The 18,488-nt window shown below is 35.5% G+C and overlaps 1 protein-coding gene and 1 non-coding gene across 2 annotated transcripts in view; both read right to left on the bottom strand.

The window, feature by feature from the left end:
* Positions 1-7,561, bottom strand: part of LOC126978080 (protein phosphatase 1 regulatory subunit 12A-like) — a 40,699-nt gene extending 33,138 nt beyond the window's left edge. The window contains exon 1 of the mRNA XM_050826792.1: positions 7,373-7,561. Coding sequence (XP_050682749.1) covers positions 7,373-7,509 — 137 coding nt within the window. The 5' untranslated portion in view covers positions 7,510-7,561. The remainder of the gene's footprint in view (positions 1-7,372) is intronic.
* On the bottom strand, positions 2,368-2,449 carry Trnas-aga (transfer RNA serine (anticodon AGA)). Its single transcript has one exon. It is a non-coding gene; the product is annotated as a tRNA-Ser (tRNA).
* Positions 7,562-18,488: the final 10,927 nt, after the last annotated feature.

Here is an 18,488-nt window from a genome sequence, read left to right on the forward strand (position 1 = left end):
TTGGATATATATTTTTTATTAAAGAGAGCGCAAAAACTAATGGTGGGGGAGTTTCTTGCGCCGCTTTTCTCTCTCAAAGCGCCATTTGTTTCTGATGCAGTGGAAGTGTTATAAGTGACATCAAAAAAAAATTCTAAAGGAATCAATTTTGAGAAAATCATGACAAGCGAGTCTGAGGCCGAAATGTCTTTTATGCCTTAGGAAAGTTGTGTGCTACTTTACTCTGCAAAGTGCAAAGTACATTAAGTCTCCTAACAGCCGTCGCGGGGGTTTCACGTGAATGGAACTGATTTTTAGACACATAGGTACTAAGTGTTAATTAGTTCGTTTGAGACTATTCTGGCAAGGAACATAAATAAAAAAAAAAACGATATTATATTCAACATCTACAAATAGAAATGTATGATTACTTTTATTGTTAGATATATAGAGGCTAACGGAAAAAAAAATAAGTTTAGGTAATATGTTTTGTTTTTAAAGTGATAACCCTCACTTCTATGACTAATACACAAATAAAATTTTAAAAACAATATTTTATGAACGATGCGGGACTCGAACCCACGACCTCTGGCGTTCCGTGCCAGTGCTCTAACCAACTGAGCTAACCGTTCCAGTGACGAATCGTCATAAAATCTTGTATGCTTTGTTCAAGTCTCAGGTTGTGGCTTTATAATTTAGGTATTAAAGGGAATGAATTCTTGAATGAAAAAAATGAGATGGATAGTCTGTTTGATGTAAATAATAAAATTATTATCTAATATAAAATTTATTAAATACTAAATAATTATGAATATGTTTACTATAAAGTTAATCAGGATGTTTGCAAAACTAGACTAGGCTTTGGGGTCAGTAATTTAAGTATAAGTAGCCTTAAGAAAACAACTGCTACTTGGAAATTCCATAATACAAAATACATATTATTATTTAGTAAATATACATGTAAAAATAACTATGTCGCAGAAACAAATAATATCATATAACGAATGTAGTGAGAAAATAAATGCATCAACTTCAACAAAGACTCGTAGTTGTTACTTCTCGGATAGTCTGGACGCGGCGATATTAATAAAAACAAACAAATATTATTATACGGTGACTTAATATTTAAATTTTTTTCACATATGACTGCCCCGAACCCTAGTTCGGTTTGCCTACAAAGCCTGTTCTATGGGTGTAAGACAACGATATATTTTATTCACAAAACGTATTCCACCATCGCACGACACGCCACAAATTTGAATATCATCCCCACCATCTGGATAAGTGGCGGTCCTCCACAGTACGGTTTTTCAGGAGCTTTCTTCTACATACTACAAAGTTGTGGAATGAGCTTCCTTGTGCGGTGTTTCCGGACGATAGGACATGGGTACCTTCAAAAAAAGCGCGTATAAAAGCGGTGATCACTTAACACCTCGCCTAGTTTTAAGTGATCACCGCACGTACGCTTGTTTGTCCTCCTTTTTCATAAAAAAATATATTCAATATATATTTACTTAAACATAAGTACATATAAACATCCATATTCATCATATAAATGATGACTCGGAAACAAACATCCTTATTCGCACCTGGATCCGAACCCGGGACCTATAGCTCAGTAGGCAGAGTGATCTGCCCAATTGGATTTCGGGACGTCAAATATTTACCGTTACAAAATAATAATTTTTTTACCGAAAATATAAAATTTCTCTCTCTCTGAACAATTTTCGTCTGTGTTCTAATTGTGTTATTTTTACCATATTATTAAAAGGACCGCAACCGTTCACACGTCGGCTGTTCTTTGGTTCGACACTTTGGCAACACTTTTTTCTTTTTTTTTATCTCTATGCTCTTGTAAGTAAATAAAGAGAAGACGAAGATGCGATAATATTTGTTTGTTTGTTTAATTGTAAGTAATTTAAAATGCAATTTGCTTCAATTTATTTAATTAAATATAAATAATAATGTATATTTTTAAACTCGTTACTTCCTCATATTAACTAGATCTATTAGCATTTTGAAACTTCCGCATAATTTACGCAAAGAATTATAAAAATCAAATTAAAAAAAATATAATATGTATACACTTATATGTATCATTATTAAGCTATAATATATAGCACTATTTATATAATTTACATAGATCATGTATGTATTATTAAGTGATAATAATTATAATATTATAGTAGCCGCAAAACGCGATGCAATTTAGGTACCCAGATTAGTCTTAGGGGATGTCACAGTATTTAACTTGCTACAGTTTTTCTCTTTTAAAGAAATTTAAAAAAAAAAAAATCAACAATAATTTCATGATATTTCTATTAGTAGGAAAAATTGTAATATATTAATAAGAACACAAAAAATAAAAGCACTATATTAAAAAAAATTCGCAGTCGGTAGGATTCGAACCTACGCTCCCAGAGGGAATCTGATTTCTAGTCAGACGCCTTAACCGCTCGGCCACGACTGCTTATATCAATGCGTTCGAAATTTGTAACAACTATCTGTAATAACCAAAATCGCTTGTAAAATTATGAGTCACCTAAAGGAGAATGTTATTTGTAGAGTTTAAACCGGTACCGGTATCCAGTTATAATAGAAACAAACAAGAATAACGTACACAGTGCATACATTCATGAATAAAACAACATACAGTTTTAGAAACAATGACTTAAAAGAGCAAAGTAGAGCAAAAAAGAGGTATTGTTTTTTTTATGACGACAAGGGACGAGACGAGCAGGACGTTCAGCTGATGGTACTTGATACGTCCTGACCATTGCCATACGCAATGCAGTGCCTTGTTTAAACCCAATATTTTTGAGCGGCACTGCAATTATTGCGCTCGTCACCTCGAGACTTACGATGTTGAGTCTTATTTGCTCACTAAATCACTCGCTACGGCGCTTCAGAACGAAACAAAATATGCTTACACATAACTGCTTCACGACAGAAAAAGGTGCCCAACGGCACCTTTTTCACCTTTACCACAACTGGTACGATAATCTAGCCGGCATTCTGTGCAAAAAAGCCTCCCACTGCTTAGTTTGGTCATGAAGTGTGGGTGAAATTAGATTTACCACATTAAACAGAGCTTAAAGGAGGAGCTAAACGTACCATCGTATGTCACGATTAGATGGGGGATGTTTTAAGAAGGTCGAGAGATCTAGGGATCATATTGTATAAAATGTTTAATGCTAGTGTGCTTCAGGAACGTTGCAGGTGGAAGTCCATGACCGCTATCTAAACTAAACTAACGAGACTAGGTGATTGATGTTTTTAGAATTGGATTACCTCCACGATCGGAAACTGCTTCACGTTTTTTAAATTTTATCATCGCTATTAAAATGCTCGTATAATCCTTTATTTATGTACAGTGTGTGTGGATTGATGCATCTAATGTTCTGAATAACTCTTACTAATTTACATAAATATTTATTAATTGTACCTTATTAAAATAAATTGTGTATTGCGAATACATAGGTATTTATAAGTCCAAAAATCATAGGTTCCGAATATGTACTTATCATAAATTACATACTAAAGCCTTCTCCGAAACACGCTGCATCTTATGATATTTAGTCCGATCGGTTCAGTAGTTTTCGCAATTTAAAGCAAGAAGAAAAAAACCGGATCTCAATTTTTATCTATGGCATAGATATCTAAGTTAGCCAAGCGAACTCTACCTACCTACAGAAGGACATAATAATATTATTGTTCAATATTATCGTAGTGATAAGCAATCTATTGTCTATACAGAGACAGTACATGCGGCCGGTAATGTACTCACTATACTTATTATATACTAACTGATGCTCGCGACGTCATATACAACGCTATAAGAATCAAAAATACTATGTCTGCATTCAGCTTGATTATATCATCATCATCAGCTGAAAGACGTCCACTGCTAGTCAAAGGCCTCCCCCAAAGATCGCCATGACGAACGGTCCTGCGCTGCCCTCATCCAACCTATTCCAGCAAGCTTGACCAACTCGTGGGTCCATATTGTCTACCAACACTACGTCTTCCGGTACATGTTTGCTATTCAAGGACTTCATTGCCACATCTGTCGGCGAGCTATGTGCCCTGCCCACTGCCACTTCAGTTTCGCAACGCTTTGGTTCTCCAACAGATCTCATTTTTGGTTCGATCTCGCAGGGAAACTCGCATAGAGCATTGCTCTCTGAGCGATCATGAGGTTCCTCATAAGGCACACAGCTTGATAATATAGTAGCCTATATTATGTTGTCCCGCCCCCTAGTTGATGATATTCATGCAAAATTTGAATTAAATCTATTCAGTAAAAAAAAGACAAAAACTCTGTAAAGATTTTTTTGGCTTAGGAATTATTTGTAGAACACACAGCAAGTATTCTTTTAGAAATATATTGAATGTAGATATTGTAACAATTTTATAACATGTATATAGTTTTAGAAAATAATAGATATAATGGTCTAAACGCTGGACTCATAACCCAATTGATGTGACAAGGCGGTGATCAAATTGTCAACCGTTATGAGCAACTGTTTCAACAAAGGCACACGGTCTCAGAATCGGCCTTGACATGCTGTTGCCCGGGTCAAACACCTTTGGAACAATAACACAACAGTTGATAGTCATTACTATAATCTACATCCATTGTGTTAATCTTAGAGCATTTATACGTCTAGATAGAAAGCTGTGAAAACGTTGAAAAAAATTTAGGTTGACAGTTAACCTCTATTATGAGCAATACTCCTCAATACTAACACACACAGTGACATACAAGTTTGGAGTGTAAAACGGAGCTCCTCACGCACACTAAAGTAATAAACCTGTGAAATAAAAATATGATGTTGTATCCCCTCCCCGCCTTTTTTCACACAGTGTCACACTTCGTCGACCCCCCTGCCCCCCCCCTTAATCTGTGACGTCATTTATGGATGGCCCATTGTCAGGAATGGATTGTTTGAAAACAATTTATCAGCTGCGTATGAAAGAATCAAGAAATCTACTGGAAGTCGAACTTGCATTCAAACATCACATTAAGTTGATTTTCATAGATCATTCATAATTCACACTATTTGAATATTCGAACTGTGATCTTTAGTACTTTTAAGAATTTCACTTTACATTTGTATAGGCCCTTCGAAACTCTAATCACAGGATGAAGTAGAAGAATAATAAAATGGAGAGTGAAACCGTAACAATAACATAACATATTGCAACAACACTTGGTAGACGCCATGAAGCAACATCAGTTCATAAAGGGCTTTGAAATGGGGAGAAGAACTGATTAGAAACTCCTAGCCCTTTTTTTCTTTATTTATTGATTTAGGGGCTTTTATACGTATGTACATGTCAGCTCCATTATAATCTAAATACATTAAAAAAACAACACAGAATTCTTAACTTAACAAACTAATAAAAAGTTAATAAAAGGAAAATAAAGTTATACCTACAGTGTTCAACAAATAAAACTTATGGATTCAAACAGACTTATGGCATCCTTAGATGCAGGACGGGCAAGTATATTTACAAACATGCCCGTATCAAATCTGTTCAAACCCATAAGTCCTACAATTTTGTCTCTACTACACTGAAATCGGACATATTCATTATATGTGCACAACATCCTCAATTGTTCCACATGAATCACATAGAGGTGACTCCGCAATTTACATCAAAAATTTAAACTTATTCAAAGGCATGTGTCCGGATCTGTCTGTGAGCAATAACAATCAACCTCCTTTTAATCTTTACATTATAAAACCACGGTATATGACGAGGCTGAGACTGCAAAGTTCTATACCAAATTCTTTTTTCTAAAGATCTACGATCAAAGTACTCTCCCCATAAATCCTGACATTTCCTTTTATATTTTGGTAAGAATTCAGTAAAATCCGGTTTAATATACATCTTTCTTTTAAATACTATAACAACTTAATATTATCCTCTATATAATCTAATACTTTAAGTAAACCTTCTTTGTCAAGAAATCTTTAAAAGACGGTGGCACTATTACAATACGTGTCTATTACAATACGGACGCGTTCTGAAATACATGCCTAATTCGTGACTCATTACAAATCGCCCTATAGGGTAGGCTGTCATAGGTATACGTGACGCGAGGCCGACGAAAAGCTTTTTTTATTCAAGAGGAGGACAAACGAGCGTACGTGTCACCTGATGTTAAGTGATGCCTACTGACAGCTCACATTCTTTTGTAACACCAGAATCACGGGAGCGTTGCCGGGCTTGAAGGAAGGTTGGCGCACATTTTTTGAAGGTACCCATGTCGTATCGTCCTGGAAACACCACACAAGGAAGCGCATTCCACAGCTTGGTTGTAGGTGGAATATTATAATTCCTTGAAAACCTTTCGAAAAATTAGTAGCGTGTCGTGCTAAGATGCAATTCAGCGGCAGTAATTAAGAGAAACCGCACTCCCCGTCATAAATGTGGTAGAAGACACACAAAACAATGAAGCGACGTCTCTACGCAACGCTAAGTGACCTAGCCGTTCATAGAGCACTCAGTCCCCGACAATTCGAGCTTCTTTTCATAATTAAGGTTTGTTTCAAAACTAAGACATTTTAATAAAATTAAAAAAAATACAAACAGGTTAAGGTAGCGATAGTCATTTGGATGTTGCAAGAATCTTAACGCATCCATAAATAAATTGAGTCGTAGCTATTTTAATTATGCGAAATTCATATTACTTAACGATAATATGAATTTCGCTTTCATGATATGTCGATCTTTGAAGGGTAAAGTGACTTAAAATTTAAAACGTGTTAAGACATGAGTCATTGTTCGCCTAACCGAAAACCCGTTAGATATTACAATAAATTTGATGCTTAGCACTTCCCAGCTCTTTGCGTCGTTATTATACAGAATAATACGCAAAGCAAAAACTTGAGTATTTTTAATAATTGTGCTCAATGAGTTTTGGAATTGTTAGAGTATGAATAGTAACTAAACCAGGCCACAATAATTCGCTATAGCTCACGCTCATAGTCAACTCAAATATAAGGTCTTAACCACATTTTACAAAAAAAAAACCCGCATCGAATTATCAAGAGCGTATTCCGATCCGTACGTAGAGTGGTTTAAGAGTGATTGCAGAAAAATTGTTTTCATAACTTCCAAAACACCCACCGATTGTTGCTGAAGCGAATTTTAAAACATTTGACGATTTAATGAACAAAGGATTATAATAGAATTAATCAGAAAGGCCGCAAAGTATGAAAAAAAGATTGTGCTTAAATTAAAGCGACCGCTTGTCAAACTTATATATATGATAACAATTAAGATTAAATTAAAGCAGATTCACTAATTCCTGCTCCCTTCTCTTCCCTAACCCACAGAGTTATCACACAAAGGTTCCTTTACTGCAGATAAAATAACATACCTGTCGTCAAACACCTTCGCCTTAATCTTCCTCTTCGCTTTGACACACTTCCTGTATATCTGACACTTGGCGTCGCAAACATTAGCGCATAGATCGAAAGTCCCGAAACATTTTACCTTCCTATCAAGCGTAGCCATGATAAACACTGTCTGTCTTCACCAATACTTCTCAACTGAGTCACATAGGGCACGGGCCCTTGTCAAAAACAGGTTCGGACATAAAGCAACTGCGGGACAGCGAACAGCGTAACATTCTCTGTATAAATTAGTTTAGTATCATATAGATACGGCGTAATGATCGATAAGATTGTAGAATTGGTTCAAGGGATTAGCATATTGCTGCAAATGTTCGCGCGATATAATTTACATTCAAAACACTTTCATTACTGACTGACCATTTATTCTAGGGTTAGGAGGACTACCAAGCGTACGGGTCATCTGACACTTAAGTCAGTAAGAAAGTGATCTCCGCCGAAAGTGCTCTAATGCTGCCAACTTTTTCTGGAAGATGTAGAGTATATCTGATTATAGAGACGGTAAAATCATTGACTTAAAATTTTCCTTCAACTATTTATATATATTTTGTCCTGACTGGATGTGGGTGTCTTCTGAAACGCCTGAATGTTAAGCCTTTGTATATAATATAGTATGATAACGGTATAAGAAAATGATAGGAGAATACGAATCTAGAGCAAAACGTGTAGAGGATTAGATTTAACGTCAACCATTATGAATGACGGGAATAGCACCGCTTTTAATTTATTCCGGTCGTAGCGATGCTCGCTACGGTCATAGACTTTATCATAAAGATGAGATACATTCACTATACTGGAACTTGACCCGGGACAATCCATAATATTGGTCACTGTTGCGTAGGCAACACATTTTCCTGTTAGGTACTGTTCTGCGAGTCACATTGCCGCCTTTTATGGCAACGATCCATTTTTAATGAGGTAAACTAAATAATTTACTTTATACTTATTACGTATTAAAACCCAATAACAAATAGTAAAAAGTTATCCTTCTATGGCATAGCATAATATCAAAAATTACTTTATTTTTTTATAATTTTATGTAAATATATATTAAATTTAAAATGATATGAATTGCTTGTCGCGACAACTCAAACCTTATCCGGCAAAGAGCTATAATTACAAATTTATAGAGAAGTTATACTAAACAAATGCTATTCTCCGTTTTGGTTTAAAAGAAAAATTGCTACAGCGCTAATTGCAATACAATTCTCTACAATTCAGATTATTAGTGTTCGTAAGTCTGTCAAATATCAGTGAGTTCAAAGCAATTGGGCTTACCCACGGCTGTTAGTAAGAATCGCTAGACACAAGTTTGCACGTGGATCACTAAAAGCCTTTAATGCTTTTCCTAATACTGGATGGCCGATTGTATAGAGAGTATATATACTCGGTGTATAGAGAGCACGGAGCAATACTTCAAGGCAACCCACATTATAGCGCTCTACAAAGCGCAAGTCCGGCCACATATAGTGTTGCTATCATCTTTCGTCTGGTGCAGCCCAGTATCAGCTCGAACAGTTTTACCGCGTGACCGGGAAGATGCTCGAATTGACTAGGATTCATTGCTCAGTGAACGGGTAGAGCGCTTGGCGTTACTAAAGACGTTGCTTCATAGTATGTTTTCTACCGTATTTGTCTTGGAGTGCTGTTAAAAGTTGTCTGGCCTAACGAATGCCGCCGAATTTCGCCTTCGTAAGACACGCCAAAAACTTGGATATCATACCCACCATCTGGATGTCTGGTGCGGTTTTCAAGGAACTTTCTTCCAAGTGCACCAAGCTTTTTCAAGACAAAACGATATGCGTATCTCCAAAAATGCGCGTAAAGTTTTGTATGAAGCCGTCAACGCTCCTGTCCGCTTTCTCTGGGTGTTACAGGAGAATGTGGGTGGCCGTGATAACATTAAATATAAATTATAAGAATAATTAGCGAAGAAATATATCTTCAAAAAGTACATACTTACTGGTGATCACTGTAATTTTTATGAATATTATTAATTTTCTACACAAATTCCTGTTAATTTTGTACTGGACAGACAATATTTGCCTAAACAAACATTAATGTCACATTATTATTTAAATACCAATATAATTCCAATTCCCATGATACTAAATACATGTTTATGACTCAAGTATCCAAAGATGGCTTAATAGCCTTCAATGAAATTATGGAAGTGTTAATTGCCAAGTACTAATAGCGTACTTTAATAATTATTATAGAGTATTAAGTTTATTATATATAGCATTAATAAACAATATTATTTAAGTAAGAGTAAGTACTCCATACTAAGATACTGTGGAAATTATGAATGTACTTTTGGAAGTGTTTTTTCTTGAAGAGGTGGACAAACGAGCGTACCTGATGTTTCATCGAGGATCCAGTATTCTGTGAATAGCATATTCGTTTGGCTTTAAGTAGACGCATTATTACGATAAAAGTTCTGAAGATCTGTTTGACCTGATTTCACCATTGCACCGAATGCTTGTGACAAAATAATATTATCGCCATCTAGATGTGTAGCTAAGTTTGTATCATTCACCACCGTACACAATCTTCTTCGACACCAGAGGAATCACAAGAGCGTTGCCGACATAAGATACATAATAGCTTTAAGGGTAAATGTATACACTTTTATAATAAACTCCCAGCCACTGTTCAGGCAGTCTCTATAAATAAATTTAAATGTTTTTTATTATATATTATAAATTTAACAGCTGAATCTAAGTGATCAGTGTTGCCTTAAGGAAGGTGTACGCGCTTTTTTGAAGGTACTCATGTCTTATCGTCCCCGAAACACAGCACAAGGAAGTTCAATCCACGCTTGGTTGGACGTGGAAGAAAGTTCCTGGATAACCGAACTGTTGAGGAACGCCACACATTCAGATGGTGGGGATGATATCCTAATTTGAGGCGATCGTGCGAAGTTGGAATTCTAATTATTTCCGCACTTAGACTCCTTAATTTGGTCGATTTTGCGTGCGGCGTTGGGCAGTTGGTCCAACCAGCCCAGCTTGCTACTACGACATGAATACCTTTAAAAAAGCGCGTACACCTTTCTAAAGGCATAAATGGCATTTATTTTGTTAAAATTGATTCCTTTAGAATTCTTTTTGATGCCATTTACTAAAATACTGGATACTACTACCGCCTCGGAAACAAATGGCGCTCTGAGAGAAGAAGCGGCGGAAGAAACTCTCCCAACACTCTTTTTTTGTGCTCTTTTCAATAAAAATATACAATGTTGTACAGTCATTGCTATTGCTATAAAATAATCACAATCTAGTCCCAGGCTGTCGGATCACTTAGATATTCGGCTGTGGAGTAGTAGGATTTACGACAGAGCCATTTTTAATAAACATTTAAATTTATTTATTTAGAGAATACCTGAACAATGGCTGGGACTTTATTATAAAAGTGTATACATTTACCCTTAAAGATATTATGCATCTTATGATTTGTTAATTCAAACAGACATTAAATAAACAGTTACCTAACTGTACAACAATTGTTGTGTCATATTGTTTACAAACACATTCTGTCTAATCTCTAGTTCAACACACAACTGCGCTCCAACGCTGTGAGTTCGCGACGTTATTCGTAAAATGGCATCAACGAAATAGGACATTGAACTTTATCGTCATCCATGAGCAAATAAGACTTCGGTACATCAAGGTGTGGATATTTGTTTATTTGAAAATACTTTTCAGTGCCGGAAATCTATAATATGAATATTCACATTTAAGGATATCATTCGTAGTCTGATAACGGAACGGCAAAAGTGTGCTTAAAGACAATTTAAGCACACTTTTCTGTCACTATCCGAATCTAATCTGAACCACAGACTGAACTGAATAAATGTTTAACATTGCTGCTTATTCACCAATAATTTTTTAAACAGCTGGATTAAATGCGGCAATGTAGATTTAGCAGTCGAAGCTCATGATGGTGTAATTTGTGGCATGTTTCATATTTCCGCTTTGTTTTTATACGACGTGATTTGCCTATATGTATAGAAGAAGATCTATACAAGGTATACATATATATATAACAGCTGAAGATCGACTAGTGCGACGCTGGTAATTTTTCATGGCAAATCAACCCTTAATGACTAAACGAATCTCAGGATCCGAAGCTGAAGCGATTTGCAGGAAAAAAATAGGTCATCAGATAGTACGAGCCGGACCATAGTAATGAATAAAATTGAATGATTTATGTAAAAGAAATGCTTTCACATGCATTATCTATGGTAAAACGTTTTTATAGTAGATAATAATAATATTGACACACTTTTACACAAATTATCTGGCCCCAAATTAAGCATATAGCCTGAGTTATGGATTGCAAGACAACGATATATTTAATACAATATACTTACTTAAACATACTTAAATACATTATGAACACACATTAATACATATAAACATCCATGACTCGGAAACAAACATCAATATTTATCATATAAATGCTTGCACCTACCGGGATTCGAACCCGGGACCTCTAGCATAGTAGGTAGGATCGCTAACCATTCGGCTATACAGGTCGTCGTAGATAGAAAATAAATTAATCAAATTTCATTAACAAATTAATAATCCACTCCAGTTCGTTTGATTGAAGACCTTCACTATACTCTTGCAGAAATCTGTATTCCATGGCTGTTATTGGAGGATCCAAGAACAGCCATGGAATACAATAAATAATTTAAACTAAACTGAGTTATCTCAATTTATGTAAGATATAAACCTAAGTCATAAGTGACTACTAAAAATGACGACCCATATAGCCCAGTGGTTAGTGACCCTGCCTGCTGAGCTAGAGGTGCCGGATTCGAAACCCAGTATGTGCAAAGATTTAAATGATGAATATGGATGCTTATAAGTATTTATACATCGTTGTACCATAGTATAGGCTATGCCTAGTTTGGGGCAAGATAATTTGTGTACGTGTGTCAATATTGTATAAAAAAAATTGATAATCTTATAAAGACACTTATCTTTATTCAAAATTAATTAATTACAAATCGAAAATATTTGGTTTATTTGTACTACTAAGGACAGCAAGAACGTAAAGTCATTGGTACAATAGATAAAATCGTGGACTCTCACCGCGGTGCGCCCGGTTCGATCTCAGCCCGCGCGCCGTTTACCGTTTACGTGTTTCTGATTTTCGACTTCATATGTGTATACGATGCTTTATAAGGTGGGCTACGTTGTTGTATTAGGTTGGATGTGATTACTAATTATGGCAGTAATCACGACCATTATAACACAAACAACTAATTCAAGCCCTAAAGCTTGATGCATCCAATATACGAAAATTTACATTTATACAGTTTATTCTTTAAATCTTTATATGAAATAGTTTATATTATTTAAACACTATATTATATATTGGATGCAGCACCTTACAAACTAATTTGTTATGTATATTACAGCCATTGCATAATACACTATTTGATTGAAAAGAGCGGCTGCTGAGTTTCTTGTATGTTCTTCTGACAAGCTCTACTTTTCCCGATGTATTATGGTAGATTCAGTAATTTTAGAGAAATATTTGTAGTGACGATTCAAAAGCGCTTAGTTTAAGCCTAATTGAATATAGTTAGTTAAAGTTATTCCACCTTCGCACGACACGCCACAAGTTAGGATATCATCCCCACCATCTGAATGTGTGGCGGTCCTCCACAGTGCGGTATTCAAGGAGCTTTCTTCCAACTACTACGAAGCTGTGGAATGAGCTTCCTTGTGCGGTGTTTCCGGGACGATACGTCATGGGTACCTTCAAAAAAAGCGCGTATACCTTCCTTAAAGGCCGGCAACGCTCTTGTGATTCCTCTGGTGTTGCAAGAGAATGTGGGCGGCGGTGATCACTTAACACCATGTGACCCGTGCGCTCGTTGGTCTTCCTTTTCCATAAAAAAAAAAAGTTACTTTGACTTTGTGATGTTATAAAGAGAGTAACTAAGTATATGCCGTGTTGATAACATGTAATATATCATATACAATTATTAACCAACCACCAACCTCATTCGTCTTCTTATCTTCCTGAACATATCCTTCCTAAAGAACGGCAACCAAAACTTCATTTTCGATCACACTAACACTCCGCAACACAAAACGTCCGTTACAAATTGATTAACCGCCATTCCTTATCGCGCTCTCAACTAATATTGATTTAAAATATTTGCTAGAGCACCAAATCGTAGAAACGGCCGCCAGTGACTAACACTCACACCGAAGGATGAATCATGAACCGGCAACAGGTTGCTTCGGTTAGACCTTTTTGTTGCGGTATTTTTGCGGTGTAACTGTTGTTTTGGAGTCCGTGCCAGTACTCTAATTATGTGCCTTTCAAACGCATTTACAAAGTAACACATTGTAAATACGTTTGACTTGTTAGAGTTTGAATGGTTTGGTCAATTGCTGTTTGTGCGGCATTTAAGCTCAGACTATTGTTTTCAACTGTGTTGGTCATGGGCGTAAAATCTATAGATGTTTATTATAACTACTGCTTACTAGCAACACATCTTAGGACTTGCATAAAAAACATTACAGAAGTAATATTAAATACTACGTATTCGCGTACTATTCTCGACGTCTATTGTACGCCTTTCTACGACCTTAGAAAGTCTTTTTATACGACCACATTGACCTAGTGCTAGTTGATCAACCTCCTCCACAACCTTTTTATTTCATTTCAGATATGTGTAGGTTTTCCCACGATGCTTCTGTTCATCGTAAAAGCGTCGAATGAACGTTATTTTTTTTTTAATAATAAGGATTTAAGGACCCAAAATGCTAAACGGAACTTTGAGGCATTTTTTTATGAGAATAAGAGACGAGTCGAGTAGGACGCTGATGGTAATTGATACTCCCTGCCTATTACAATGCCGTGCCGTTGAGGATTATTGAAAAACACTAAAATTTTGAGCAGCACTACAACTGCGCTCGTCACCTTGAGTCATAAGTTGTCAAGTCTCATTTGCCCAGTAATTTCACTAGCTACGGCGCCCTTCAGTTCGAAACACAGTAACGCTTACACATTACTGTTTCACGGCAGAAATAGGCGCCGTTGTGGAATATAATCAATACTCTAGCCGGCATCCTGTGCAAAGGAGCCTCCCACTGATGGGATGAGTTGTTCATTATCAATAGCCCAGTAATATCAATGTACGAAGCCCCTCATACCGATACACAGATAATTCTTGAATACTACTATTTGGCGACGCTGTATCTGCTGACAACGACATCCAGTACTACGAGACCTACCACTGCTAGAATACATTTTATAAATTCGAAAATCGAAAACACATTCACATGTAGGTACCTGCGTTACGCTAAAAGATAGAAGATGGGATGCGATTAGTACGAGGTGTTGTGAAAATATAGTCCAAATCACAACATATTAAATTATATTATATAGATTACTATCTGAATGTTTTTAAAGCACTAAAACTAATAATACTTACTTTCAAATCCTTATCAGTTGAACCCACGTCTATACACGGTATGTGTGCGATCAGATGCTATCAAATTGGCTAAATTGCTTGTAAAGAGTATTAGGGTACATGATAACTATCCATCTTGTCATGGAATACTTAATGAAAACAAACCAGGTCATCTGATTTTAAGTGGAAGTTAACAAAGGAATCACAGGAGCGTTGCCAGCATTTTAATAATTATATGACGTATTGACCTAAAACGCCGCAAGGAGTTGTACGTGGAGGAAGGTTCCTTAAAAATCACACAGTGGTGAAACGCCACATACCCATCATTTTTGAGTATGATATTTAAGATAAAAATTAAGATTAGATAAATTTTATTAGTAAAGAAATTTATGAACCATGCGTGGCTCGAACGCGACCCGCGCCTCTCGGGTTCCGTCCGCGTGCTCTTACCAACTGAGCCTGTCGAACCGTCCGAGTGACGCATCGAACGTAAATCTTGGTTGTCTTGTTCAACTCTCGGGTTGTGGCAACATCTACAGGATCTATATTAGAGTTGATTACATGCTCAACCACAATAATTGCATATTAGAAAATTGACTTAAAATTCGGATTATGGTGGTTTAGCTTATGATTAGTTTATTCAGGACGCTTCCCCTGTTTTTTGCAAGGCTGCTTGACATTCAGAATATATACAAGAGTAACAGTAGTCTGAATCAAAAGAATCTCAAACATGTGTTATGATGCATACTGATAGACAAAACCAGCCACAACAACCAACTCACTATCTCCACAAGCAAAGTGCATATTGCACACTAACAAACTATATCAAGCAAATAAAAAATAGTATAGATATGCTGAAGGGTCAATGTACCTTTTTAACATGGATAGCTGTCTGGCATGTTGCCAAACACTACACTTGAATGGTTTTAGCCATCCTAACTTCCTTAAATAGATAACGATAATTCACCTTCACATCATTTATTAAGTGTTCTTTGTTTTTGTTTCATTTTGTTCCGCAGTGAATAAAAAAATATTTTAAGCATTCCAAACTGTTATTTATATATTAAGTTTTTTTTTTATGAAAATATGATGAGATATCAGTATAATAAACTGCTCATGTGAAGAGCTAATAGTAAGATTTTGTTAAAGTTCCTCAATAACAGAGGTTTGAATTTGTATTGGGTCACACATCACTAAACAAACACCTCTTCACAATCGGCGTAACGGACAGTCCTAAGTGCAGAGGCTGTCTGGCCGAAGACGAAACGGTCGCTCATGTAATCCTGGTCTGTGCGGGGGTGGCCAACCAACGGACAAAAACCTTAACCAATATGAGGTCGCTCCAGGTGTTCTCAGAACACCCCAGAATGTTCTGAACTTCTGGAAGGAGCTGGGCTGGTTGGAGTAACTGGCGATTTCTGTACGCAAAATGGACCCAAGGTAGTGGTCTAATTGCGGAAACAGGAGCCCCTATACCATACCGTACCATACCATATACCATGTATTGCCAACCTTTAATGAGAGGGTAGGTAAGCTCTATGCTTGAAAATCCGCAAGTGTGTTGTTTCAGAGAGGTACTCTAAGGGAGGCAAGATGTTCCTTCTAAATTGTTATGTTATGAAACAACAGATTTAAAAGTTTGGTGCAGGTGAAATAATAAATATTTCTTCCTTTCACCTATTTAAATTTAAAAAAATTTAAAGAAATTAATTCATAACAAAATTACCTAAATGATGGTGATAATATTTAATATATTTGACTAATAATACTAACATAGTTCATAAGAAATATTGTTACTAATATACAGTATAATATGGAGGTCACTCTGAATTAAATAAATTAATAAATATCTAATCATTATCTAGAAATCATAGCATGATATAACTTACAAAAAATTTACATTTAAATTAGTTTACCAGTGGTGCAAATTTGCTATAAGTTTTAAACATTGAAAATGATAGTGGCAGGCGAAAATCTTGACAATTAAAGCACTCTTACTTGAATAATTCATGAATTTCTAAATCAACCATAAATATATATTATTGCCATTTCAGCCAGTCTTAATAGAGAATATATATAACACTGTAAGCTACATAGTTCAAAGCTTTCCTAGATTTGAAATTGAAGTAGAAGATAAATTGTTGAACAAAGATTTTAATGGAAACAAAAAGTATATCTGTAGACATCAAAATTCTCTATACTTCTGTCGGATAAAGATATGTAGAAGGTGATATAAATGGTAAAAAGAAAGACAGGATAATATCCCGTAGAAGTCAATTTGTAAAAGTTTGTGTGTGAAACAAATGTAAAATATCAAAGACAATATGAACTACCATTCATAATGGTTTTTCTTAGTAAATGGGTGGTAGAAATAGCTTGGCAACTGAAATAACAATGTGATATATTTGATTTAAATAGCAACCACTTTAGATGCTGGCTCCAAAGATTCTATAAAGAGTGGGCACCTAAAGGAGTATTATCTTACGGATGTCAAGACTTATTGAAAGTACATTATTATTTTACATACAGTACATTATTAGTAGTAAGCATATTAGGCAGTGGAAAATTCTTGCCTTATACACATTGAAGTACACTTTTATTCTGTTTGTTATTTCTTGATTAACTGTTTAACCTTCCCAAATCGACAGTGCCCCCGGGCACTACATTTTTCAGATACACCAAAGCCGAGAGTGTGGTATGACAGACTATTCCTTCACCAAGCTCTGACTCTTTTTGTTTATAAGATATAGTTTAATTTGCATGGTCTTATAGCTTGTACCAATACCTTTCAGATATGTTCACTTAAATAATTCTAATTAAAAGCAATCTATTGCTACATGAAAAATAATACACATTGAGAGAATGCTGTGCTCGCTCCAAAACATGCCAATCCAAGGTGACATGCGATCAGACTGTCCTGGAACGGAAAGGTTAATTTTAAGGTTGGGATGCAACCTGTTTTTGGTATATCATAGTGCAATAACTATAATTATATACTTGTAATAATAGCATTATGGACTGAAAACAGGATCTCAATATTTGATTTGCAGCTATGCTCCACAACTGCAGACTGTTGGACCATATGGTTTTGATTTTGGATTTATAGAATAGCAGTTTGTTTCCAGCAATATTTAATTTTACTTTATTGTTTGATCAACATTCAGTACATATACTAAAGCTATAATCCCATTGCCAGGTTTTAAGGGAAGATAAACTTCGCTTTAAATATTGAAATAAAGTTCACAGTTGTACTATAAAATAATAATGTACTGGTAAGGGTGAAAGAAGCCTGACTCCAAAAGTGTTAAAATAATAAAAAATAATATTAAAACCTACTAATTTAATGGAGTAATTACTAGCAGCTAGCTAGAAATTACTTTAAACTATTATAGTTTGAAACTATTATAGTGCATGAGAGTTCTCTATACTACTAACAAGTAGACATAATATAATTCTAAAATAAATTAAGAACTTTTATACTTTTCCTAATTAAAACTGATATGATTGACAGCTTCTGTGATAAATAAGAATAATAATAATGTAAAAATGCAAAATACATATTATCAACTTTTTGCACTTTTCTTACACTTCTAATATTTGCAAGGCGAAATAAATCAAGCGAAATGATGATCCCAGGA

This window comes from Leptidea sinapis, chromosome 47 (assembly GCF_905404315.1).
Source record: "Leptidea sinapis chromosome 47, ilLepSina1.1, whole genome shotgun sequence".
Lineage (NCBI taxonomy): Eukaryota > Metazoa > Arthropoda > Insecta > Lepidoptera > Pieridae > Leptidea > Leptidea sinapis.